Source organism: Crinia signifera, chromosome 7 (genome assembly GCF_055691185.1).
Source record: "Crinia signifera chromosome 7, ASM5569118v1, whole genome shotgun sequence".
NCBI classification, from domain to species: Eukaryota; Metazoa; Chordata; class Amphibia; order Anura; family Myobatrachidae; genus Crinia; species Crinia signifera.
The window spans coordinates 85,937,077-85,964,626 of record NC_139223.1 but is presented as its reverse complement, the minus strand read 5'-3'; the positions used below and the strand labels follow the sequence as shown (position 1 = coordinate 85,964,626).

The window sequence follows — 27,550 nt, the reverse complement described above, 5'->3', positions numbered from 1 at the left end:
AAATATCCTAAAGCATATACTGTGAAAGGGAACCCAAGCCTATCTGACAACTAAAGGAAGGTATTTTGTACATTACGGACCTTATTATGGTCCACACACAAAGCTGCAAATTTTGCAGTGTTGCGTGTGGACCAAATGCCACCAGCAGTACTGCCCCCCCCTTGCACGCTGTGATCCCCCATACGGCTGCAAATGGATGAGTTGCATACACGTGAATTGGCAGCCAGGGAGAAATCATCTGATAGTTGAATGTTTTCTCCAGCACACGCAGATCAGAGCCACCATAGAGAGCACCCTATGCTGCCTGTCCCCCGCACCCGTGTCACCGGACACCTACCATGGAAACGCCCATGAAACACTGGGAGTTCCCATGGGCTATGCCCCCCCCCCCCGCCGCCCCCCCCATGCTCCCTGCCCGCACTGCTAGATGCGAGCGGGATAGTGAACATGTAGTTGCACATTGCATTCACTAAACACTGAATCAATTACAATAAGGGCCTATATGCAATAAATGTTTATTGGCTTCCGATGTAATGAATATAAAGTAAGATTACAGTATACTCATATTTAAGTTTGTTTTTCTTTTATTTGTGGATTTGGGGCTATTTTATTTTGTGTGACCTTACAGCTGTTTTTTTTTTCTTTTGAAGGTCATAATATATGTTATTTTCCAGTCAACTAAAATAATAATAATAATAAAAATATATTCCTTTTAGGCTAAAATTGTCCATGTAACACTTGATGGATGCTGCATTTCTCCTCCTGAAGGATTTCTGATCCGGAAGGGTCCGGGCAACTGTCACTTTGATTTTGCTCAAGAGATTCTTTTTGTTGACTATATTAAAGAACATCAAGCTAATAAACAATCAAGGTACAATAACAAATGCATTTTGATAATTGTATTTTATTTATAAAATATAAACTTTAATATATGCAGGTTTTCAAAAATTGTACTTTTTTTGTTTTATTTTTTTATAGTTCTTTAAAGTGCACTGAGCCTGCTACAATGGATTATGAAGCACCTTTGATGCCTTGTGGGTGTATCCTTTTTCTGCCATATTTATATTCTCTGTTATTGTAAATATAAATAATAATAACAAAAAAAAAATATTTATGGAAATAAGGTATTAAATCAGTGGTTCCCAAACTGTGTGCCGTGGCACCCTGGGGTGCCTTGGGTGACTTACAGGGGTGCCCTGGGTTAATGGTCCGGAACCAATTCAAGTCATTTATATCCAATATTATAGTCAAATTATGGACAAACAGAAGTACATTTTTGTCCATTACAACAGAACTGATCCTAAGGATGAGATATAAACACAATTTATTTAATTTAATATTTTTTTCTGACTTTCTCAATGAGAAACCTTTAGCCTAGGGGTGCCGCGAAAATTTTTCTGATGCTTCAGGGTGCCGTGAGTCCAACAAGTTTGGGAACCCCTGTATTAAATACTAAAGCTATTAGTTTGGACAGTAGTTAAAAAAAACCTCAATACTTACACTATTTTTCAGAAATACAGAAATAAAATATCTCCTTCTAAGCTGCCCCGTGGTTAACACTTTTATTTAGCACTTTATTCATGAATAGCTTACCAGCTTTGTAGATAAGAAATACAGATGTCCCCTTTGCCTACTGCTCATTTGTTTTATCTATACTACCTGGTTTGGAATGCTCTTAATGTTCGGTTTTGTAGAATTCCAATTAAGCATGAGGATTGAAATGAGTACTACTTTGTCCTGTTTTGCATTTTATAGCAATGTAAAGTTCATATTTACAAATCTCCAGTGCCTCTTTATCTAAGTTTTCAGAGGACTCATTTATTGAGTTGTATGTGGTTTCTGCAACTGTTATCTACAGTACATTGCCCTTCTTCCTTTCATTTTATCCTTCCCTCTCCTGTCTTCTCCTTTTATGTCATCCTCATCTCCCTCTGTCTCCAGGTACAACACTAAATTTATCTATGTTGACATAGAGTAATGTACTAAATAATAAATAGCATTCCCATGCTGTGTAGTATCCAACATGAATAACTATCATTATATTTACCCAAGTCCAGAAAAAGCCGGGGACCAGGTTGCCAAATTGCATAAAAATTATTAAATAACACCTGATGCTGAACATTTTGGAAGAATTTATACTGGTATTAATGGATGCAGGGAAGGGTTAGGGGCCACATGAACCTGGAACTGCAAATTATTAATGGCCTATTGTGAGATGTGGAGGAGCTGTGACCATTGCTGTGTGGGTGTGTACAGCCCCTACACTAGAAGTGCCAATCCCAGGGTATTTTTAAAAAAATGCTCCAACTCCGGAATTGAAATACTGGCAATTTTACGGCCAAATCCCGGAATCCTGCCAATCCTGATCCAGGGATTTGTCACCCTAGTCCCAATGTGTACCTATTTAAGTAGAAAATGGTAGAAAGATTGCACCATTGTGTAAGTAACACAGAAATACAGTTCAAATATTTTCCTGAAAGTTGTTTCAGTTATCTTTCAGTTTCAGCTTCTCACCAGCTGGGGAGATCCTTATTACATTGGCTTGAATGGTCTGGAGATGCACAACGAACATGGAGAAAAAATCCAACTAACAGAAAACAGTATCCTTTTCTAACCAGATTACTAACCTTTGGTTGTAGTATTGTAAAAAGCTCGGACAAGCGCGTTCAGTGAAAACACATTATGGTACCCACGTTGCAAGCATAGATTCATTTTTGTATGAATTCAAGATCATGAGCTTAGTTTTTTGGCAGCATTTGTTAAATTGGCTTTGTTTTTTTAATACAAAGTAATTATCTGACTTCTGACATGCCAAACCCTCCCCGCGCGCACACACACACACACACACACCTCTGCTTTGGATTATGTTGTATTAGTCACTGCAGTTTCATTAGTGAACAAAAACAAGAAATTCCCTAAAGACTCTTGGGTAGATGTATGAAGTAGTGATAAAGGAGGAGTACCTGGTACAATCAGCTCCTAACGGTTAACTGACAGGCTGGGTTGAAAAATGGACAGTTAGGAGCTGATTGGCCGGTGACAAAGTACCAGGCACTTAGTACTTCTCTCTTATCGCTGCTTCAAACATCTACCCCTGTGTGTCCTAAAGTTTGTACATTCTTTCTAGGTAGGAACTACATAAGTATAATTGAATGATATGTGTGTGTGTGTGTGTGTGTGTGTGTGTGTGTGCGTGTGCGCGTGTGTGTATGAATGTTCCACAATAACTCTCGAATGCTTTCATTTGGCATCTTCAAACTATGCACTCAAACACACAAATGGCCAAGCATGACCAAACCTCCTCGAGCGGCCCTGATCATCCCCATAGTGGCCCTGGGGCTCACCACTGGGAGGCACCACTGGTGCACCCTTTCTTTACAGCGGCATGCCTGAAAATTTCTCGGGAGAGTCCACTCCTGCAGTGCAGGTCAGCCTGAGAAATTTCCAGGCATACCTATGAAGGGGTTAATGGCCTATAAGGGTCCATTAAATGAAAAACATTTTCTTTTTACAAAACTTTCGCCCATTCATTGGACGGGCCTTAAGACTAGTTGTATTTAGAAAAAGCAAGCAGGTGGACTCATCTAATGCCAGTTTTTAGGCAGTAAAGGGGCTTTTAAAACACAGATGAGGTTATAGATGAAGGGTGAAATTTACGAAGATGTGAAATACATTTCACAGGTCATGTTGCTATGGGAAACCAATCAAAAGCTACTTCTTTATTTATTAACCACCCTCTAGAACAGGGGTGGCCAAACCTGTCCTCAAGATCTACCAACAGTGCATGTTTTCCAGGCAACCTGTGGATTTATAATAGGAATGAATGCAGCATGTTTGAAAATGTGACAGTTACTGTAGTATTGACTGCAGCTGTGCAGCAGCTAGGTGATGTGGAAAAAGAAAACATTTTCTTTTTACAAAACTTTCGCCCATTCATTGGACGGGCCTTAAGACTAGTTGTATTTAGAAAAAGCAAGCAGGTGGACTCATCTAATGCCAGTTTTTAGGCAGTAAAGGGGCTTTTAAAACACAGATGAGGTTATAGATGAAGGGTGAAATTTACGAAGATGTGAAATACATTTCACAGGTCATGTTGCTATGGGAAACCAATCAAAAGCTACTTCTTTATTTATTAACCACCCTCTAGAACAGGGGTGGCCAAACCTGTCCTCAAGATCTACCAACAGTGCATGTTTTCCAGGCAACCTGTGGATTTATAATAGGAATGAATGCAGCATGTTTGAAAATGTGACAGTTACTGTAGTATTGACTGCAGCTGTGCAGCAGCTAGGTGAGTTGGAAAATGTGGACCGTTTGTAGATCTCGAGGACCGGTTTGGACACCCCTGCTCTAGAAGATAGTAGACAGGATGTGATTGGTTGCCCATAGCAACATGACCTGTGAAGTTTATTTCACATCTTAGTAAATTTCACCCAAAGTGTATGAATGAAACCTTGGGTACTTGTGTAGTTTCACGGTGGCACTGCCTGCGGATCGCATCGATTTAGCACACCCCCACTATCCACGTCAGCCCAAATGTGGCAAGTGCAGCGAGTCCCGCGTGGGGACGCGGTACACCTCCACCCGACCTGTTCATACCCCCACTATCCACATCGGCGTGAAGTTGATTTCATAAAGTGTTGCGAGCCACCGAGCCTGAAGCGTGGCGAGCGCACGCAAAAAAGAAGCCCTAAGCGTAGCGAGCGGACGCGGATTACTTGACATGTATTACGTGTATTATTTGACGTGTATTCCGCATCCGCTCGCCAAGCTTCAGGCTCGGTTTCCGCGTCCCCCCTTATAAATCAACTCCACGCCGATGTGGATAGTGGAGGTATGAACAGGTCGGGAAGACGCGTACCGCGTCTGCTCGGCACGCTTCAGGCTCATGTGGATAGTGGGGGTGTGCCAAATCGCATTGTATGCAAATTGCATGTGATTTGCATACGTTGCGATCTGCGGGCAGTGCCGCCGTGAAACTACGCAAGTACCAAACCTTGTACTGGGCTTTCAGCATAGTATTTCCCTCACCCTATATTTATCTTATTAATATTGAATTAATCTATTACCATTTAGGGAAGTTTCCTATTGGGAATTGATATCAATTAAAAATATATCTGAGAATGCAGATATCTATGTTGCTGTCACTTAACTGAATAATATTGTCCATTACAGTAGGACTACAGGTCCTAGCAAGCCTGCCCCACATGCTGGTACTTGGGTGAACCACAGGTGCCAGCATGTGGCGCATTAAAGGCCCGTCGGTGTCTATAGTCCCCCTGCAAAGAAAATATTAAAATAAAACCACAAACACAGGTTTTAAAATATTTTATTAAACTCCTTTCTAGACCCAGAGTTGACTCCACCCACACAGGGCATCTGTGGTGTCTTCACCTGGGGGCGGAGGCCTTCTAAGCTCTTTTGCATGTCTGCCGCCTCCCAGGCCTTCAGCCTCTTCATCTGTATTCTTCACCTATGGGTGGCAGCCTTTTAATCTCTTTTGCATGACCGCCACCTCCCAGGACTTTGTCTTCAGGAGCTCTTCTCCTCCACTGTCGGACTGTCTGCCCTCTGTCTTGAGCTGGCTAATATAGCCAGCTCTAGGGGGTAGGGCGATGATGTGGCAAGCAATGGTTGACTGGCCGTGGCCATTTTGAAATTTTTATTCTCCACTTACGATGGATGACAGGAGGACACGGACTGCTGCCCCTGGGGACCCGTATTGCAGCTGAAACCCAGGGTGAGTTCTGCAGATAGAGGGGTGGGGGTTGTAAGTGCCGGGGGAGGGTTGGAGGTGCCATGGGTAGGGAAGGGGGCTTGGGGGTGCCGCATTGCCCATTTAGAAGGCCATGCCCATCTGCCCGCACCACACGTGCAGGAAATGTGAAGGACCTTTGAAGCAGCTGCACTAAAATTATCTGAACCATCCGTTCTGAATTGTGGGCAGATTCAGAACGGCGGGGGCACACATTTAAGTCGCTGTGTGGTCTCCACAATCTGTTTGGGTTCAGGGTGTGGAGACCCAGTTGCGAGCACCCAGTGGTCCTGTTTGCCTCTCGCAAACTAAGACTTCACCTTTAACAACCACGAATTAGGTCCGTCCCCACTCCGGTGCCTCCAGGTCTTACACGGGACAAGGCTGCGACGGGAGGTTTGAGCACCGCAAGGAATGGGTAGGATAGTAGGCCCACACACTCACCCCTCTATACGTGAGAACAAGGCCCGCGGGTGCAACAATACACAAGGTGATACCTAGGACACAGAATCCCCCAATAACACAAGAGGTGCAACTATGCATAAGGTAATACTATATACACATAAAATACTACTGGTGATACTCAGTCAGATAATGCACTCGCCCAGCAGAATCTGGTTCCCAAAGCATGGAATGCAACAATGCATAAAGATGTTACACAACCAGCGAAGGAGACCACACTGGCAGGACCCAGGACAGGACGCTATCACCAGCGTCAGACTGCCTGGCAAGCTGGGCTTTATTAAAAAAGCCTGCCCTGTAGTGACATCAACCGCTGCCCCCAATTGGCATCCCATGGACACACACCATTGCTTAGCAACAGCTCCTGCGCTACCGCCTTCTGTCCTTGCAGAAGCTAGAATATCATGGCCGCTGGAGGACCCCGCTGTTGAGGCTCTTGCTCAGAAAGTGCATTAGTGTTGCCATGTGTGGGGCCAATAAGTCACTGCTAGACCACTATGAACATTTTGTCAACAATCTGGTCATCTCAACATTTTATTGCTCAGACATAATGAATGTTGATAAAATAAACTGAACCCCAATGAAAATACCCTTTTTCAGAAAATGTACAGTATGTAATTTATCTGGCAGTTATATAACGCAATCCTAATTTTGAACCTGAATTTTACTTCAGTTAAAGGTTGAAAACATACAGAAGAGAACACTGCTTCAAAGACAACCATATGGACAACTATTGGGAATTACAAGTAACTGTAGTACCTAAATTGAATTTGATCTGTTTATAGAAAATGTTCAGAAGAGGATTTGCGTTTAAACTCTTGAGAAATGCATCAGAGAAGCTTAAGATAACAGAAGATAAAACCTGATTAAGTCTCTGTCTAGTATTATTCCAGCTATAGATTTTATTTAATTGTACAGTAGAACATTTTATTTAAAAAAAAAAAAGGTATATAACTTGTATTATGAACTTTGAGTGGGATTATATAAAATAACATTTTTTTTTTATGTAATCTTATAAAACCTTTGCGTGCGCTCCTTTCTTATTTGCTTAAGCTTTCATTTCTCTGTCAGTTTTTGCACAAGGTATTTGAGTCAACCATGAGCAGAGTAGCGTTATGGGTAGCGAACATCTGCAGTGTGAATAATAAAATGTGTTAAAAGACTCCAATAAACTCCACACAAACACTAAGCTTTGTATATTACAAAGCTTACATTCAGTAAGCTTTTTCTTGATGTTTATAACATGTACATGCTATGGTATTACTGAAGGTTTATTTGTTCATTGTAGAATTTATTCTGGTTATTTTAATATATACTTTAAGGATCCCAGTAATCTATTTTCTGTCACTTTAGTCTTGTACATATACATAACGTATACATATTATTGTTTTTTTATTATTATTATTAATAATATCCTTATTATTTTGCAGCACAACTTGCTCAACACTATGCAGAGAATATTTATCATTTACATCAATCCAGGCTTCCATTGAAGCGCTCAGTCTAAATATCCTAACACAGATGCTCATCAACCTCTAAATTAAACAGCCAGATAACCTACCAGTATGTCTATAAATTGTGGGAGGAAGCAAAATAACCAGAGGTAGCTGGTGCATATATAGGGAGAATTTGCAAACAAATACACAGACTAGTTAAAAGCCCGTCAAAATGCCGGCTTCTGCAATGGATGTTCACTTTGAGCTGTGACCCTTTTTTAGCCCATAACCTCTTCACCGCACCCTCCAGTCCTTATCTACTCTTACTTCCAATCTTTGTCTTCACAGCTCCCGCTCTTCATATTCAGCAAAATTGAAACCGATCAATGTCCCTGTTATGACATCTTTTAGCACACAAAGGAGTAATTTGGTCCTTCGAGTTGCCTCTAATGGTCAGTGGCAGTACGTCACCTCATAGAGGTGAGGAGTAGTTAGTCTTTTAATTATAGATAGTGCCCTAGTTGAGAATTGAACTGATGACACCAGTGGTGTAAGGCAGCAGTGCTAGTCATGGTGCCACCTCACTTTTCATAGTCCTAATTTTATTATCCCTATATTCCTGTTCAGTTTCCTTGCAAGTTTTGTTGTGTATTAATGCTAGTCTTTCTAATTTCTTACATATTTTCTAGATTTCCTAGGTAGAGCTTTAAAATGCTCATTTGTACTTTTTACACCCTTATGTAAAAAAAACGGTACTTGTTTCCTAGCACGGCGCCAGTCGGGGTTAATTTCATACCTTAAGTTAAGGTACTTAAGGTATGCGATCAATGCGATGGACCCGATATTCTGTCAATTACCAGCCTTTATTGCCGGCAAAGAGAAAATCGCGTTGATCGCGTCCATCACATGCCATTATAATGGCATGCGATGCGACCGACGAGATCAACGCGATTTTACATAGGAATCAATGTTAAATTACCTGTCAATGTTAAAATCGCATTGATTGCGTCCATCGCATGCCATCATAATGGCATGCGATGCGATCGACGCGATCAACGCGATTTTACATAGGGTACAATGTTAACCCCTTCCCGACGCAGCATGTTTTTGCCTTCCTGACAGAGCCCTTTTTTTCAAATCTGACATGTATCACTTAAGTGGGGATAACTTTTTTTTGCTTTTACTTATCCCAGTGATTTTGAGATTGTTTTCCTGTGACACATTGTACTTTAAATTAGTGGTAAATTTTGGTCGATACAGTTTTTTTTTTTTTGTGAAAAATACCAAAATGTCGTAAAAAAATTGAACATTTTGCTATTTGCAAAATGTAAAATTTTCTGCTTGTGAGACAAATAATCATACCACTCAAAATAGTTAATAACTAACATAGACCATATCTAAACTTTATTATTACATCATTATTTCAACTTTCTTTTATTTTTTTTGGACGCTAGGGGGCAGCAGAGTCTAAATTTTACACATAACACAGTAAACGCTGCTTTTGGCTGTTCACGTTTGAACAGCCAATCGCAGCGATCGCCCATGACAGAGGGACAGCAGACATCGTCCCTCTGTCACCGCGTCTCTAGACGCGGTGACAGTTACAAGTCATGACGTACATTTATGCCATGTGTCGGGAAGTACATCCCGACCATGACGTAAATGTACGTCAAATGTCGGGAAGGGGTTAAATGGCCCCCAGACCCCATTTTTCATTGTATGCCGAAGCGAGCCCGAGAGGGGCGGGGGTACGCGTCCTCCGACCTTTTCATACCCCCACCAGGTTTTTTTTTACCCTGCTAATTAAATGCCTTATTCTGAGACATGACTAGAAAGATGACATGCCATTGGATTGGATTATTCTGTTAAATATACAGAGTAATTCAATGAAAGGCAGTTGAGGGGAGTTGCTCTGATTCACGATATCCCTTCCTCCACACCTTTGGAGACTAAGCCATTCAAAGTACTAAGTCCCAACTCCTTCCAACTTGACTTGCTCATTCCCAAAACTCCTGTAGCACTTAAAGAAAAGTAGTTAAGTAAACAATGTAATAAAAGGTACTTGTTTCCTAGCACGGTGCCCATCGCATCGCATACCATAAGCCATACAATGGTATGCGATGCGATGCTACACGATGGCAGCCGATGTTATACAATTTTAAATCGTATACCATCGCATTGTATGCCATATTCAATGGTATACGATTTAAAATTATATAAGCACCCTAATGGGTGTTTTCAATGTTAAATGGGCCCCCTATAAGATTATTAATTGTATAAGCACCGTAATGGGTGCTTACAATGTTAAAAGCACCCCCACGCCACCCCCACTATCAACGCCAACCCAAAGCGTGGCGAGCGGCGGCGGTACGCATCCTCCGACCTTTTCATACCCCCACCATCCACGTCGGTGTGGAGTTGATATTAGATAGTGTGGCGAGCGCAGCAAGCCACCGAGCTCGAAGTGTGGTGAGGGGAATAAAGTAATACGGGTCCCCTCACGGGCTATATAAGATCAACTCCACGCCGCCGTGGAGAGTAGGGGTATGACAAGGTCGGAGGACACGTACCGCCGCCCCTCGCGGGCTCAATGCGCTCGCCACGCTTTGGGTTGCCATTGATAGTGGGGGTGGCGTGGGGGTGCATTTAACATTGTAAGCGCCCATTAGGGTACTTATAAAATTAAAAATCATATAGGGGGGCCATTTAACATTGAAAAAACCCATTAGGGTGCTTATACAATTTAAAATTGCATCGCATGCAGGTATATGGCATGCAATGCGATACAATGCATAAAATGCCATACTACTGAATATCGTGGGCGCCATGCTAGGAAACAAGTAACAAACTAATAAAAATATGGGTACTTGTGTAGTTTCACGGCGGCAGTTACACCGTCAGCGTAGTGTTCCTGTCAGAATCAGTGTAGTGTTCGCGTGGCCAGTCAGAAGTAGCGTAGTCAGTCAGAAGTAGCGTAGTGTTCCCGCGACTGCTTAAGCATCCCTGGCTACTTTATCAGCGTAGACTGCCGCTGTGAAACTACACAAGTAACTACCGTGCTGTTGCCGGGAACTGCATCTCTGTCCCCAGCGTCCCTGGCAAGCCTACTCAGCTCCTCTCACACCACCGGCACCAGCATGATCCCCTCTCTTTGGCAGAGGGGATCATGCTGGCGCCGATGGAGAGGCGCTCCATCTGTTTGACACGCAGGAGTGTCTCAGACGCTCCAGCAATGAGACACTCCTATGTCTGAGTAGCTATTACGGCAGGGTACAGCAACCCTGCCTACATGGTTAGGGGTTCTGTAGTGCCTTTTCAAACCCCCACTATCCACGGCAGCACCGAAGCATGAAACCCCTTCTGCCACAAGCTACTGCATACTGTAATTCTGCTAACAGGTCTGCTGCTAGAATGGTCACTGTAGGAGTATTGGATGGTAACGGGAGGAGAGGATAGATCTGGAGAGCACTCTCTGAATGCTTTATTATTCAACATCAAAGTTTGTCCTTTTTTAAATTATGCCTAAAATAGAGAAAAACTAAAAAAAAACTTGTGTACTCTCATGACATGCAAAGACAGCAATGCAGTATGGGGAGGCATGCAGATGATGTGCACTGAATTGAAATACAGTAGAAAACAGTTAAAGATCCTAGAAATATGTGAAAGATGAATCATAGATAAATGGCTGGAACTCATGCCCCCAGAGCTGGGAACTTATTAAAAGAAGTTTTCAGAGATATTTCATATTGAGGGAATTTCTTAGCAAAGTGACATGTACGACTTCTATTAATTAAAATAGGTATTATACATTATTGGATCAAGGCATCTAGTTATTGCAGCACAATTATTTTGTACTCCAAGCTAAGATTGTGCAAGGATAATCCAGTGGTTTTATCAGAGAAAGGGTGGCCATATGTGAAGCCTCATGCTGGTATTCGCGTATTGAGCAACAGAACAGCAGGTTGTGGGGTCATCTGCCGCTTGCAGAATGTAATCCCCGTTTCACTGGCTACTGTCAGGAAAAAAAGGATTTCTGCAAAAGCAACTGATTCAATGAAAATTTCTCTTACTCTATATATATATATATATATATATATATATATATATATATATATATATATATATTATTTTTAAAACAAGATATTCTATTCTCTTTAAAAAAATAAATAAACTTGATCATAAGGGAATGTTTTTTAAATAAAGAATATACCTGTACACATGTGTAAATTATTGAACATAGTCTGTGTTTGTGTATTGAATAGATGAAGTTTACAATTGTTTCTACAGAGAAAGGGATATGGTAGGTACCATACATATTAATTAAATAAATATATATAAAATATATATTGTATGTGTGTGTGTGTGTGTGTGTGTGTATATATATATATATATATATATATATATATATATATATATATATATATATATATATATATTTTATATGAGACATTCCTTATGCAAACTTTTCTGGTACTAGAATATATTTCAGAATGCACAAAATATATTTGTATGCTTTTAGTAGGTAAACATTAAGCAACCATGAACGACGGTCATATTATATAATGCACAGCTAGCACAAATTTGACTGTAGAGCCACCATCCGTAGTCTGTTCTAAAAACTGACACACCGCTAATAGCCAGCTATGTTGGACAAGATCCATTTTCGGCAGAACTCTTGTGATACAGCTATGATGTCTCATTCTGTGTTTTGTAAAGATTCTGTGAAACTTTTTTTTTGCATTTTCTATGTTGTTGTTTTTTTTAGCTACCCATTAATTTTTCTGGGCAATAATATTTTTTAAGATTCATATTTGTTACTCTCTTATAGACTCAACCATAATTTAGTCATTAGCAAATACAGCCTTGTAATGTTTTCCATTGTGTATTACCCATGTATGTATGTATGTATGTATATTATTGCAACTCGGGAAATAACGTTTTCATAAATATAGCACATTTTATGTTTAATATATTTGTATAAAAGCCTATAAATCATTACTGTGTAAACGAGTTACCAGTCCATTAAAATAACGGAATAACACAACAATAATGTCAGCAACGGCGGCTGTGCACAGCTGCATAAAACAACAATTGAATTGCTCCGTCGGACACCAACTGGTTGCCACTGTCATGCAACACACTTGAATTTCCCCCATAGAGGTGAATAGCAGTGTTAGAATTTTATAGGATGGTGAGTTCTTATGTTATGACTTTGAATTGGTGTATTTTGATGTAATCACTTTAGTGCTCATTAAAGAGACTCATGCATTATATGAAATAATACACTATGAACTATTATACTGTACAAAGGCATGATTCCACCTGGTAAAATATGGCAGCTTTAAAAAAAAAAGGAACCCAAAACCTCTGGCCAACTCGGGTGTTATTACATCCGTTTCCACCAGAACAGAGTCGAATGTTTATATTTGGCTCTCAAATAGAGCAGTAATTTATTCTAATAAATGTTATGTCATCTTTTATTGTGACACTATCATACTATATTGTATCTTATCTCTCCTCGTGGACCAAGAGAAAAGTCTTTGTTTTTATATCATTGGTACTTGTGAGTTATCTGGGCGTCCGATTTTTTGATTGTATGCCTTAAGTTAAGGCATACAATCAGATGCGATGCGATGCGATATCGCATCGCATCGCATCGCATGCGACCATCGGATGCGATGACCCGATTTTTCCATAGGAATCAATGTTAAAATGGACTGAGTCCATTTTAACATGGAATTCAATGGGAAAAAGGGGTCCTTTTCATACCCCTACTATCCAAGTGGGCATGGAGTTGGATATAAACCTGTGGCGAGCGTAGCGAGCCACCGAGCCCGAAGCGTGGCGAGCGAAGCGAGCCCCGCGAGGGGACGGTATTCCGTGTCCCCTCGCGGGGCTCGCTACGCTCGCCACGCTTCGGGCTCGCTACGCTCGCCACAGGTTTATATCCAACTCCATGCCCACTTGGATAGTAGGGGTATGAAAAGGACCCCTTTTTCCCATTGAATTCCATGTTAAAATGGACTCAGTCCATTTTAACATTGATTCCTATGTAAAAATCGGGTCATCGCATCGCATCGCATCGCATCCGATGGTCGCATGCGATGCGCTGGGATGTCCCGATCCGACCCGATTTAAAAATCGGACGCCCGGATAACTCACAAGTACCATATCATTTATTCCTGGTTTGCACTAGTGGATATAGTGTTCATTCTAGCACCCACTATCTTTGAAAACCCATGCAGTTCTTCTTCCCTGCCTGGGGTGTCACTGTCTGCTGTAGTGCTTCTAGCACAGTGTGATCTGTATATCAGCACTGATATGCAAACCAGACCTGTGCTAGAAACACCACAGCAGACAGCGACACCCCAGGCAGGGAACAGGAACTGCATGAGTTTTCAAAGATAGCGGGTGCTAGAATGAACACTAGGATATTTGGATATCATTTTATCTCAATCATTTCTTTTTTTCATTTACTACAGGAGTATACTTTCCAAAAACATTACTTGTAGTATTTCTTTAACTGTTAATTAGATATTGCTGCATTTCCAGAAAGTATAAATGTATTAGAAGATGTGTGTGGAGATGTGAGAACCCCAGACAAGCTGATTGACAATGTAAATGATACCAGTGATGGCAGACACGCATGGCTCTCTCCAATTCTCCCTGGTTTGGTAAGGTTTTATATACTGTGCAGACTTTTCAAGTAGGGACATACATGTCAGTACCGACATGAGAAGGGGGTAGGGGGTTCCACTCATTTACCCTTCCCTAGACCCATCATTTGAATGCTACAAACACCATGTGGCGTGATCAGGAGACTTTTATATACCATGTTGGGAAGTAATCTGTAGGTGTACAGATAATAGTTGACAGTATGATATTTGGTAGCAACTAACAACATTGCCCTGTATTCAGTGAGCCTGTGTGTTTTTGTGAGAAATGGGTCTTTTATCAGGTGATCTAATCGGATAGCCCGATAAAAAAAAAAATCAGCAAAACATCGGGAAAATTAGCATAGACCTTTAGTTTTTTTGCTTTCAGTATTTTTTAATGGGGGAAATTGGATAACCCCTTAGGGTTAGATGTCAATTGCAGTTAAGATTTCCAAACTTAATCCCTTCAGCAGGCGGAAAGATGAAAGACCCATTGTGCAGGATTTTGCCACATCGTTCCATGACTACACATGATGAACGATGTGGCCATTACCCTGCAGCGGCATCTCCCTCAACCCCCCTTCATCCCCGCCTGCGGGTCCGGCTGTAACTGATGATCCGTCGTGGCATCTCCCCCCCCACCTACCACTGGCCATGGGTCTGGCTCTAGCCGATGATTGGATCCTGACAGCAGCATCTCCTACCCCCTCCTCCTTTATCCTCGGCCAGTGCAAACAATAAAGATAAAAAAAATGAGTTGTTAAACGACTCATCTGCCCTCTGAACATTTTACTCAATCTTCCTGTGTGTGTGGGCATGATGGGTGCTGGATGACTCACCGACAGTTGTGATTCTGACAGTCAAGGTTGTAGGGGTCCATGGCCACCATAGAAGGAGAATAGAATCGGTAGTGAGTGCAGTGAGCCTGCAAGGGGCTTTAATGTGCTCACCCCCCTGTCAGGCTCCTGACAGTTGGGATTCCGATGTCAGAGAAACAACCGTTGGAATCCCGACTGTCGGTAAGTTATACCATACCCGGGCATGATCAGGGGTGTTCTGGAATGGACATTGGATAGACATCGGATTTGAAATGATATCTATCCATATGTGGGCACCTTTAAGCTTAAAGGATCTATACACAGGCTCACACTGGGAGATTTTGACTAAAAATTCCTACATACAACAGCAATTTTTGGGGGATCAGACAATTTAACTTAGTCAAAATCAAGATGTAGCCGCTGCAGATAGCCAGCTGCCATCTCCAGTAGCTAGCCCGTGTGTACAGCCAAATAGACTGTGCCGAATCTAGTTAATATTGACTTGCCTGCAAAGTCTATTTGGCCAGGCAACAGTGACGCTTTGGAGGTGCGCAACGCTATCACCCGCAGTGTACGCGCTGGGCGATTTTGGCTCACCATCTAGGCAATTTTGACTATTTGTGTACACTGCTTTAGACTCATGCAGCCCACACACGCACCGATCCCGGCGTGCGTTGTGGGCTTAACTAGCACACATAGCATCGCATCGTATGCCTTGTGCATACGATGTGCATGCGATGCGATGCTGTGCTAGAAAAAGCTAGTACAAAAAGTATGTGCAGCACATCCTTTTTGTACTGTACGATGAGGTGCTGCGGGAGCGCGCACCCCATCGTACAGCATCGCACCGCCCGCATCGGTGCGTGTGTGGCATCCTTCAGAGTTAAGGAAAGATCCCATTACTGACATTCCAACTGTCAATGTTAACTTTGTGGATATTCACATTATGTTCATGTCAATATTCTGAATGTTGATAAAATATACCACACCCCTAAAAACTATTATTAAACTTAGCACACTGGCACTCATTTATATTAGGTCAGAGTTCCAATCATCCAGCTGTCCAAAGGGAAATGAAGCTGAAACAGAATGAAAAATACTTTTTAAAGTTAACACCATAGGCATTATTACAGTGGATGCAAGGGGTGGCATTGCCATTGGGCCCAAAGGCTAAGTGGAGCTTGAACCCAGGTTATAAAATTGCATACCAATTTCCCAGATTTGTCAGGGAAGCAATTCTGCAATCCATTGCCCAGCCTGGTTTTACATTTTCAGTGAGAGGTGTGTCAAGTGCAGAGCTTGACAATTTCACGTGTGGTGATCCAACGATTCTGACAAATGAGATCCTTCACAGCCGAAATTGTGTGGAGGCCCTGTTCTCCATACATCGCCTTCACCCTGCGATACATTTCTGAAGCAGGCACAGCAGTCCGCACAGGCTGCTGCGGACAGGCACGGCAGTCAGCACAGGCCGCTAACACCTATTCAAAACTTACTAACTGTTCTTTTTATAGCTAAATAAATAGTTGTCTAGTGGACAATTTGTTAATTAAAGACACTTGTAAACTGAAATTTAGTCCCCGGAGCCATTGTGATCAAGTATTGTGGGCAAGTCTGCTAAAACAAAATCCAGACAAAGCAAAAGCAATTATACAGCACTTTTGTTCATACTGCATGTTGTTTTTATATATTCTTCTAGTAGCTGAACTTTTTATGCTAAATATTTAATTGAAAAAATAAAAATACATAATGTACCTGAGTGTGTTATGAAAGCGTGTATCTTTTTAATAGAAAACTTTTTTTTAATTAGGTTAATCGAATATATGTTGTTTTTGATCAACCAACCAAAGTGTCTATGATCAAACTATGGAATTATGCGAAAACCCCACTAAGAGGAGTAAAAGAGTTTGGCGTAAGTATTAAGAATAACTGTTTTTGCAATCACCATTATGCTTCAGGTGGCTGAAATGACTTGCTGTTTTATTAGTTTTACTGCAACAAATAAGTTGTTAATACAATCACTCATGTATTCTAATGTATACTGAAAGAATTACTGACATATTTAATTTCAGAAACAAATTAAAAATGTCACAATTTGCATAGTCTACATGTTAAAACCGGAAGAAAAAATGTAGAGTTTAATGACCCTTCAAGATTGTAAGACTTATTTTCAGAATTATGGAAACCACTTTTGAACTTTATGCAATTCTTCATAGGACTGGAAAAAGGATTGCTGCTAAAAGAGTTATAGCTCTGCTTCTAGCTTTACGAGATTAATTACAAGTTCAGATGTTTTGACCAAACAGTATCTATCATAAATATTGATTTCCATCGCACTGGATGATACTGGATTCATCCTTCACCTAAATAAGTATTAGTGGTGCTGTATATTTTTTTGATGGTCTTCAATTTTGTGACTGTTACTGTTACAGTTTTGTGATCGTGTTACACCTGATATTTATTTCATCTTTTAACTGTTAGTGCTACTGTATATTAGCAGGTGCTGATGTTTCTGACCATTTCTAGAGGCCCATACACACTGAGCGACTCTGAGCTGAAAGCTGCTCAAAACAGCAAGTTTGAGTGTGTATGCCCCGGCGATGAGTGGTGAGCGCTGCTGCGTGCTCCAGCGTCATCGCCGGGAAAGCCGTTCATCTGCTGGTATTACCAGCACTGCGTTATGCAAAGCCGTCTGCCCCCCCGCTGACCACGCCAGGCAGGGGGAAAGCTCCTCAGTGTGTATGCACTGAGCAGCTTTCCCCCCAGAAATGATAGCGATCATCACTGTCCATACACGCTGGGCATATTCACCCAGTGTGTATGGACCTTTTTACTGATTACCAACATTGCACCTTGCGACCATCAACAACGCAGATTTTTTTTACTCGCATTTCATAGAGATGCACAGGTAAATCTGCAATCTTGGAATATGCTAATTAAGTTGATAGTCTGTTAAATGTTTGGTTGAGCTTGAATATTAGAAGTTGATAGATGATTCATTGCTTTTGGTTTTGGCACATCATTGCAGTTTGCACAATGTCGTATTATATTGGAGCCCGTACATCAGCAAATAATTGGGGCAATTTTGCATATGTTTATGTAAACAAATAGTACATTTTCTGGGGTAAACCAATTGTGGATTCTGACCAAAAAATGGTTGGAGCCAATTGGAGTTGTCTGACATGCTGGATTTCACTGACCAAGCAGAGCTGTAGAATGCTAGGGGTAAATTTACTAAGTGGGTATTCAATCCCAGACTAATGTTTTACCAAGTGAAAAAAAAAAACAGCAAAGATTTACCTATCGGTATTCAATCACAGGCATTTTTGCCTGTTTTTGATAAAATTTTTGCTCATGCCATTTCCCTTTTATTTATGGGGTGAATTGGTATTGGTGAAATTGGCTGCAAAAATGGGGAAATGGCCACAAATTCACCAAAACTACGTGGATTTGCTGCAAATTAACCGATTCACGCAGTTTTTGTCGATGCTGGATTTTTTGTCCAGGTGAGTCGAGTTTACCCTAAAACGGGCAGAAATTGCAGGTTTTTTTTGCCAGGCGACAAATTCGAGTGTGATTGAATATCCCCTAAAGCTTCTAAAAATGAAAATAGGTGATTTTGCCCATAGCAACCAATCAGATTCTGTCTATGTCGATTTCTAGGATGCAATAGAAAAATAATAGACAGAATCTGATTGGTTGCTATGGGCAATATCACCATGATCTTTTAGAAGACTTGGTAAAGACCGTTACTAGTGTTTTACTATAAAAATGGGTGCTTTCATGATTTGCAGATATGATTTTTGGATGAAAATGGTCTGTTAATCACATATATATTAGCAATGTATGGGCACATACTGATTGGAGCAGTCAAACCGGGAGGGGGGCACAAAATCTGTGAATTGTCTTGCTGATGTATGGGCCCCTTTACCTGAATGATGTTTTTTTCTTTTTTTTTGAAAAATACATTGAAAAAATTCTAGTTGTTCCTTTACTTTATCAGGTTTATGAGGTTATCTCTTACAAACTTTATACTTGATATTGTGTTTTATCCAGGGTCATGGTATATTGCTCTCTCTAAGCCTAATTTATTATGTAGCTGTTTTATATCAGCAATTAATTGAAATGAAGTATAACTAATATGTTTATATTATTGAATGTAATGATAAACAGCATTATTAGCACTTAGCAGTCATTTACTACCTGTTTCATTGTTATCATAACATGAACAGTCATCCCAAGGCTAATTATTATAAAAGTTTTTTTTAATTAAGTACTGTTCCAAGAACCTGTATGTTTTGAATATATTTATATCTTTGCCAATAATATTACAAATTGTCCATGTCCACCCATGGACATATGCATCTAGCTCCTCCTAACAGCAGTAATCCCCAATGATGTTCGGGAACAGGCTGTATGCGCACAAGGAGGCAAAGCCTCTGGCAGAGGGGGTTATTCTGGTTGATTTGCAAGGCTACAGTTTGTAGACTTGCGAGCCACCAGATGCCGCCCTGCTAATGCCAATACGCACACCCCCACTCGCACGCCGCGTACGTTCCCAGGGGCTGCGAATTGATGTTTTACATAAACATCCATTTGCAGGCTGTAGGTGGACACCCACATCATTCGATGGTCACCGACCATCGAATGATGTGGAAGGCCCGCGCACATCTAAGGTTGCTCTGAGGTAACCCTAGATCTGAAGGAAGTGGGTGAGCAGCTGAAGTCAACGGGCAATTTTCATGGGAACGTCCAGCATTATCATAGGAACGCCCCATGGGCGCGACATCTGCCGCCGCCCCACACACTCTCCCCCGCCCGCAATCTTGAGTGCGTGCACCCAGCCGTGGCCCCCCGCACCCGGCATGTGCACATGTGCTGAAATGCGGCTGTGCATACGCATAACATTGGTCCCTGTGCGAACGAGCAGCCACTATGAACGGAGCAGAATAAGGTCCAGAGTCTTTGCTTTCACTTAGCAGAACTGTCATCCCAAATATGTCTTTGGGAAGATGATGATTGGAAGGAGGAGGGGCCTGCTTTCCAGCATAATGTAAGTAATCTCTGGGTGGAAGTGGGCTGTTCAAGGGCCCATGTGTATTGCACACCCTGAAACCTTTGTTAACCGGCCTATGTATCTACCCATAATAAAATGTTTGAGGTTTGATAAAGTTCATATATTACTGTTATTATTGTATATTCCCCCAGCTCCTTGTGGATGACCTGCTTGTGTACAATGGGATTTTAAATGTAGTTCGTCACATTTCTCATGGGATTCTGCCAACATGTGATCCTGTGATACCGTATCATACCATCCTCTTTGCAAATGATAGAAAAATATCAGAAGCAGACAGACGAACCACTATTAGGTATGTCAATAGTTTTGCAATCCTCTCGATGAAATAGCAATATACATGCCAAATTTTAAGGACTTTATAGATACTTTTATGTTTTCACTAATTACTTATACAGCCAGCTATTATGGGAGAGTTCTCACAGCTCCCTGGAGATTTAATAACCCTCAAGTAAGGTGGGCGGGGCAAGAGTGCACGATGATACAATTCAGTGTGCATCATGCTATGGCCCCGCCCTCCACAGCATAAGGACATACATTTGTGTATGGTTTCATTCTAATTGGAACCACATTAGAAACATTTAAACTTATTACAGTATCTGTGATGGTTATTTAGAGGGTCATTTAGATAATGTTTTTTTTTTTTCAAAGATGCATCTATAGAGTTTTCAGACCATTTTATATTTAAGAGCCAAAAGCGACTAGCAGATCTGATATATGACATTGCTGGTAGTTTGCTACTTGATAAGGGGATTTTACTTTGGGTTTATGGAAGATTATTCCAGAAGTGATTTACTATGATTATGCATTCAAAATATGAAAGCCTTAATAACATATTCCATAGTATTCAGTTTGATAAGGCTGTTTTTGAACAGTTTAGTAATCACGGTGAAATTAAATCAATATTTGAGCTTAAGTGTCAGCGTTATTTGAGGATATAATGTAAATTCAGGGGATAAATATTGGTTCCACTAGTAGAACTTAGATTTTTACTTCTAGATTACCAGAGATGCAGTATAAAATAATTGCATATATTTGGGATATTTACATATGTTGTATAAATTAATAGCTATTGTTTATGCCATATATGTAACAAATGAAGAACTAGAACAGGAAATTTTGTAAAACATGGGGTAAATAGCCGTCTAAGGCACTCATCATTATTTTCTAAGTCCTTACCGTCATAGCTGCAGTAATTCCCAAATGTCCTGATCTCATAAAGACAGTCCCAAATTGCATGCATTTCTTGCCACAGACAGGGATGGGTGTCGGGGCTGGACTAGAGGTGATTCGAAGGAAGCTAGGAGGCTTGATAGGCTTGATCAGGATCCTATTTAGTGTAGAGACTGATATGAAAGGGGTTTCTACTTGCAGGGGAATATAAACAGATGCAGGTGGCACTGAAATTATAGTTGTTCTAGAGAGTATCAAGACTGATGAGATTGCACTGTCACTAATGAAACACTTTACACGAAGACCGGTATATAGAACAAGTCTGCTAGTTGGATAATACACTAAACTGGATGCCAGACTGGAAATGGCAGTGCTGGGTCAGACTGTAACCAGATGACAAGAATGGATTGGAACCAGAATACTTGACTGGACTGGAACCAGAATAATAGACCTGATCTGAATACAAGGCCTGATTGGAAGCGCAATCTTTGGTCGGCCTGGAACTGGAATTGGTATCCAGATTGGTACTGGAATGCTTAACTGGAATGGAACTGAAATGTTTCTTCAAACTGGAAGGGAAAGACATGACCGAAACTAGGAGACTTAACCAGACTGGATCCAGAATGATTGGCCATACTGGAGCTGCGATGCCACAGACTGCAATGACTAAACATAAGAGACTGAGCGGTCTGCAGACTGTAAGGGACCAGGTTGGCATCTGGAAGAACAATGTTGCACTAACTGGTGCTCCAGGAAGTCCTTTTCATAGGGCTGTCTGTTTCCTAATTAAATGTGTTGGTCAGCTGTGCAGGAGCAGTGCTGAGAGTGTATAGGTCACTGTATCTAATAAACATATATACAGTATATAGTGGTAGGTGCTCAGTAAGTTTAGTAATACCATTCAGGTGCATGAAAAGGATAAATTATAAATAATAAGTAAGTAAGAAATACATGGTTTCCCTCAGATCACTGAATGGTATTAGTATAGGGTTACCACCCGTCCGGGATTACTACGGACAGTCCGGTAATTAGTCTGGGTGTCCGGAGTCCAGACGGGTGGCGTTCCTGGACTATACAATGTCCGGGAACAGGGCACAGCAGAGTCCGCAGCCGCGCGCTGCTACCCTAGTCCCCTCCTCTCACGAGAGTCCGACTTGCGGTGCACGTCACTACCCGGGGGCAATAAAGTGAGGAATTTATGCAGCCCGATGCTAAGCCTGAGATGACACACAGTGTGCGCCGCTGGGAGACAAAGCGGTGCCTCCTAATCCCTGTTCCGGCTGTCTGTTCTCCGCCACAGGGTAGCCTGGCTGCCGCTGGCCGCAGACACCACACCAGGCTGGCTGCCAGGCTGTCCCAGTGTCCTAAGCCCCAGGCTCCTCCGCCCCTTTGCACTGCTCCAGCCCTGTATGGGCCTGTGGCTGACTGTGGCTCCACTCTTGTGAGCTGAGGAGCCCATGCCCTAGTAGGGCCCTCCTACTTCTCCACAGGGCAGGCTGATACTAGAACAGGCTGGCTGTCCCAGACCCCAGTCCCAGTGTCCTGACTTCTGACTGAGTCCTCCGTCGCCCACCCCTGCCCCACTTTGCAGTGCTCCAGCCCTGTGTGGGCCTCCTGTGGCTGCCCCCCTGCCCTAGCAGACCCTAGGCTCCACTACTACCTTGAAACAAACCCTCTTTGCTCGTGCCCTGACTGAGTGGGGCTGATTCTCAGCCACAGAACCCTCCGGTGTTTTGTCCGGCAGCTGCTGCTCTGACTGAGTCTTGAATGGCCCTGAGCCCTCTGCTATGAGCATGTTATTCCCCCATGCATTGAGCATGAAGCACCTAGCAATTATCATGTAGGTAAGTGGCACTTATGTGTATATGTATATGTAATAGGCATTGCGGTGTGTGGTATAAAATGTAATGGGCATAATGGTGTGTGGCATAATGTGTAATGGGCATCACAGTGTGTCGAATAATGTATAATGGGCATCACGGTGAGAGGCATTATGTGTAATGGGCATTACGGTGTGAGGCATAAGGAGTAATGGGCATTACGGTGTGAGGCATAAGGTGTAATAGGCATCATGGTTTGTGGCATGTGTAATGGGCATGATAATGTGTAATGGGCATTACAGTCTGAGGCATAATGTGTAATGGGCATTATGGTGTTTAATATAACGTGTAATGGGCATTATGGTGTTTTGTATAATGTGTAATGAGCATTATGGTGTTTGGTATAACATGTAATAGGCATTATGGTGTTGGGTATAACGTGTAATGGGCATTACAGTGTTTAATATAATGTGTAATGGGCATTATGGTGTTTGGTATAATGTGTAATTGGCATTATGGCGTTTGGTATAACGTGTAATGGGCATTACGGTGTTTAATATAATGTGTAATGGGCATTGCAGTGTTTTATATAGTGTGTAATGGGCATTATGGTGTTTGGTATAACATGTCAAAGGCATTATGGTGTTTGGTATAACATGTCAAAGGCATTATGGTGTGTGGCATAACATGTAATGGGCATTATGGCATGTGGTATACTATGTAATGGTGTGTGACGTGTGAATTTTTTGCCATGAGATTTGGCGCGCATTGTCCATGTTGCCCTTACTTTACAAAAAATTTGAGTCCTGGCATAACTAGTAATGGGCATCAAGGTGTGTGGCATAACATGAAATGGGCATTATGGCATGTGGTATACTAGGTAATGGGTGTGTGACATGTAATCAGTGTTACAGTGAATTTTTGTTGCAGCGCGCCTTCGGGGCGCACTGTCCGTTTTCTCCCTCCGTTACAAAAAAATTGTTGAGTCCTGGCATAACGTGTAATGGGCATTACTGTGTGTGATGTAACATGTAATCAAATCAATTGAAGCAAAGGTTAATAAAAACAACAACATAAGGCGGGTCAAGGGCGGGGCTGGGGCGGGTCAGTGGGTGGGCTGTGGGTGTGTCAAGGGGCAGGGCACTGTCCAGGAATCTCTCAAAACAAAGGTGGTAACCCTATATTAGTACCCAGTCTTAAACACTACATGATAATAAAATTCAGAGATATTGGTTACATACTGTATATATGCACAATTTTTTTTAATATGGCAGTTTTGGAGGGAATTATGGTGTGGATGCAGTCACGTCACTGATCTATGGAGAAACTTTAAATTAGTGTGTATCTCAAAGAAGGGTGGCACATACTATTATGGGAGGATTCTGTCCATGACCAAAGTTCAGGACAATCATCTTGGAGACAGAGGCTGAAGAAAGTTTCCAAATCCTAATTCACCCTCTTGGTTTACCTGTCTTTCTGGTGAGAGACAGAGGGAAACTTGAGAGTTACTTAAATAGCTGAGCTTAAGGACTGCCAGGACTTTTCCACAAACTGGACTCCACGGTCTGATTTTGGATAGTAATCTGTGAAACAAAAAGAACTCCTGAATAAAAAGTTGAACCAATTTAGGGGAAGCAGGTAGTTTAGTGAGCCGACTGAAGTAACACATTTTGAAAAAGCAGTCTACTACCACTCATATTGTGTTGGATCCCTTTGAATTTGCAGTAATAAAGTTAATTGACAGATGCTCCATGGCTGATGATGTTAACTCAAAGAACAGGGACAGTAAATACTTAAAAATCCTGCTTGGGAACAGGCCACCAATAAAATTTCTGATTTAAACTCGTCTTCTTTACACCCGGATGCCCAGTAAACTGTAAAACATAAGTCCAATAGAGTTATTTCTTATAAAGTGTTGGTTTGACAAGTCTTTCCAGGAGGCAGAGACATACCAGTGAATGCAAAAGCATCAATGATGGGACTCTGTTTGGAGAGACAGCAATAATCATCTTGAACAAATGAGTGAAATAATGCATCTGCTTTCTTGTTTTTTGTTCATGGGCCATATACTTTGAAGTCAGACCTTGAGAATCAACAAAGCCAATCTTGCTTGTTTTAGGTTGAGACATTGGGGGTCATTGTGATCCATTCGGATGGGGCTGAATTCGGTTCCATTGGTTAATGGACTGCACATGTGCATGGTCTTTTGTGTGCATTTGCAAGTCCACTGAACGCAGGGCGTTCCCAGGGGAATGCGGGTGGGAGGAGGTGTGCCAGGACGGGTGGCTGATGTCACATGACTTCCACCGCAAAATGGCCGCAAATATGTCAGGCTCAACTGATATTTGCATGGCCTGAGGAAATCATTTGATGGTTGGCAGCCATCGAATGATTTCTCCGCCAGCAGGACAGGCGAGGGGATAGGTCTTCATGACACATCCCCTTGCATGGTTGCTGCGAGCTTTGCAGCTTACAGAGTCAACCAGAATCAGGGCCATTATGTAGACTTTAATGACAGGATCTGTTTGAATGGATATTTAGCACTCTGCCTAGGTGTCTGCATTCTTCTAGAGCTGTTTTAATGGCTTGATCCCTGATACTGTCCTGAGAGAGAAGGGTAGATGTATCCATCTTCAAATTGCTACTCTAATGGCTGAGGCGTCAATGTCCAAGATAAAAGTTCTAGAACCTCAGGTTGCAAAATTGCAGGAGCAGAAATGAAAAGCTCTTTAATATTCCTTAAAAGCTGTTTTGGCCTCCTCTGGCCAGTTGGAGGATTTGACTCTGTTACAGGATATAAGGTCTACATGAGTGGAGAAATTACTGATACATTTCTGGTAATGGCTAATGCACCCCTAAAAGTGTTAAATGTAGTAGGAATAGGCAAGTTGAGAATTGCCTTGAGTTTCCCATGGTCCATCTGAAATTAGGTCTTGGAAATAGAAATAACTTGAAAAGGTAATGGAAGGTGCTTCAAATGTGCATTATTGTACAAGATCTGATTAGCATACAGTGAAGGACCCTTTGTAAAATGACAGTGTGGAGAATACAGATTCTTGTAACAAATGAATATTATCCAGTGAGACTACAACTGTTTTTACGAGGATATTTAGAAGATTAAATTCACATGATATTGAAATAAGGCTTTAGCATTTTTTAACCCAAAGGGCATGACCAGGTGCATGTAGTATTAAATGCCATTTTCCACTCCTCTTAATGAATTCTATTTAAGTTATAGGCCCCTTTCAAATCAAGCTTTTTGGAGATCATGGCTCCTCGGACACAATCAGAGAGTTCAGCAATAAGTGGCAATTTTTAATAGTGAGGCCATTTAAAGCACTGTGATCTATGCAGCAGAGGAGACCCCTGTCATTTTTCTTGACAAAAAAAAGCCTGCCTGGATTAACCTCTCTTCAAGATTGTCCTGGATATATTTGGTCATGGCCTTTGTTTTAAGAAGAGAGATCAGATAGTTATGCCCCTGAGGCAGAGTCTTCACAGGAACTAAACCAATGGTGTATTCCCATTCTTGATATGGAGATAATGAATCAGCACAAGCTTTACTGAAGACATTGATAAAGTACCTCTATGGGATTGGAGGATGCTCCTTTGCAGAAGGTTTGGTCATCCGGAGGATTGGTACTGGCTGAAGATAAAAGCCTTTTCACATAGTGCCCAAGGAGGTAATTTCACTCAGAGGCTTTAGGGATGATGAGCTTTATGTGTTTGGAGTTTAAAAGTACTACTCTGTGGTTCAGTTGGGTAGTCACAGTTCTTGAACTTCTGCAGTGGTGATGAAACTTACAGCAGTCCATAAATCTTCCAAACTTCTGAGTGGAAGAAATACCCTTTTTCTTACACTGACCCACAGATGACAAGATGTAGATGGCACTGACATTATATACGTTCTAAAGAGAAGTCCGATAACAGAGGGGAATGGGCTGGTACTAATAAAACAGTCTTTACTAAGACTGGTATAGAGAACAAGTCCACTGAGTTGGATACTAGACTAATATGATCTCTACAGAATGTCAAGGAATGAATCAACTAAACTGGATGCCAGTGCTGGGTCAGACTGAAAACAAATGTCAAGGACAGGTTGGAACCAGAATACTAGACTGAATTGAAAATGGAATACTTGGTCAGACTGGAAACAGAATCGAACTTGAACCAAAATACTTGACAGGTTTTGAACCAGCATGCTTGGCTGAACTGGAACTGGGAGACTTAATTGTACTGGAACTAAAATGCTTAGCCAGAGTAGAACCAGGAGACTTATCTCACCTGAAACTGGGATACTACTGACTGCAATGACTAGACAAGAGCCATTGAGGAGTCTACATAATTCAAGGGACA

At 41.6% G+C, this 27,550-nt stretch overlaps 1 protein-coding gene across 1 annotated transcript in view; it reads left to right on the top strand.

Moving 5' to 3' along the window:
- Window positions 1–27,550, top strand: part of KATNIP (katanin interacting protein) — a 131,326-nt gene that overhangs the window by 102,284 nt on the left and 1,492 nt on the right. The window contains exons 21-26 of the mRNA XM_083153410.1: window positions 717–871; window positions 979–1,040; window positions 2,490–2,600; window positions 14,188–14,327; window positions 16,938–17,039; window positions 20,336–20,496. Of these exons, the coding sequence (XP_083009536.1) occupies window positions 717–871; window positions 979–1,040; window positions 2,490–2,600; window positions 14,188–14,327; window positions 16,938–17,039; window positions 20,336–20,496 (731 nt within the window). The remainder of the gene's footprint in view (window positions 1–716; window positions 872–978; window positions 1,041–2,489; window positions 2,601–14,187; window positions 14,328–16,937; window positions 17,040–20,335; window positions 20,497–27,550) is intronic.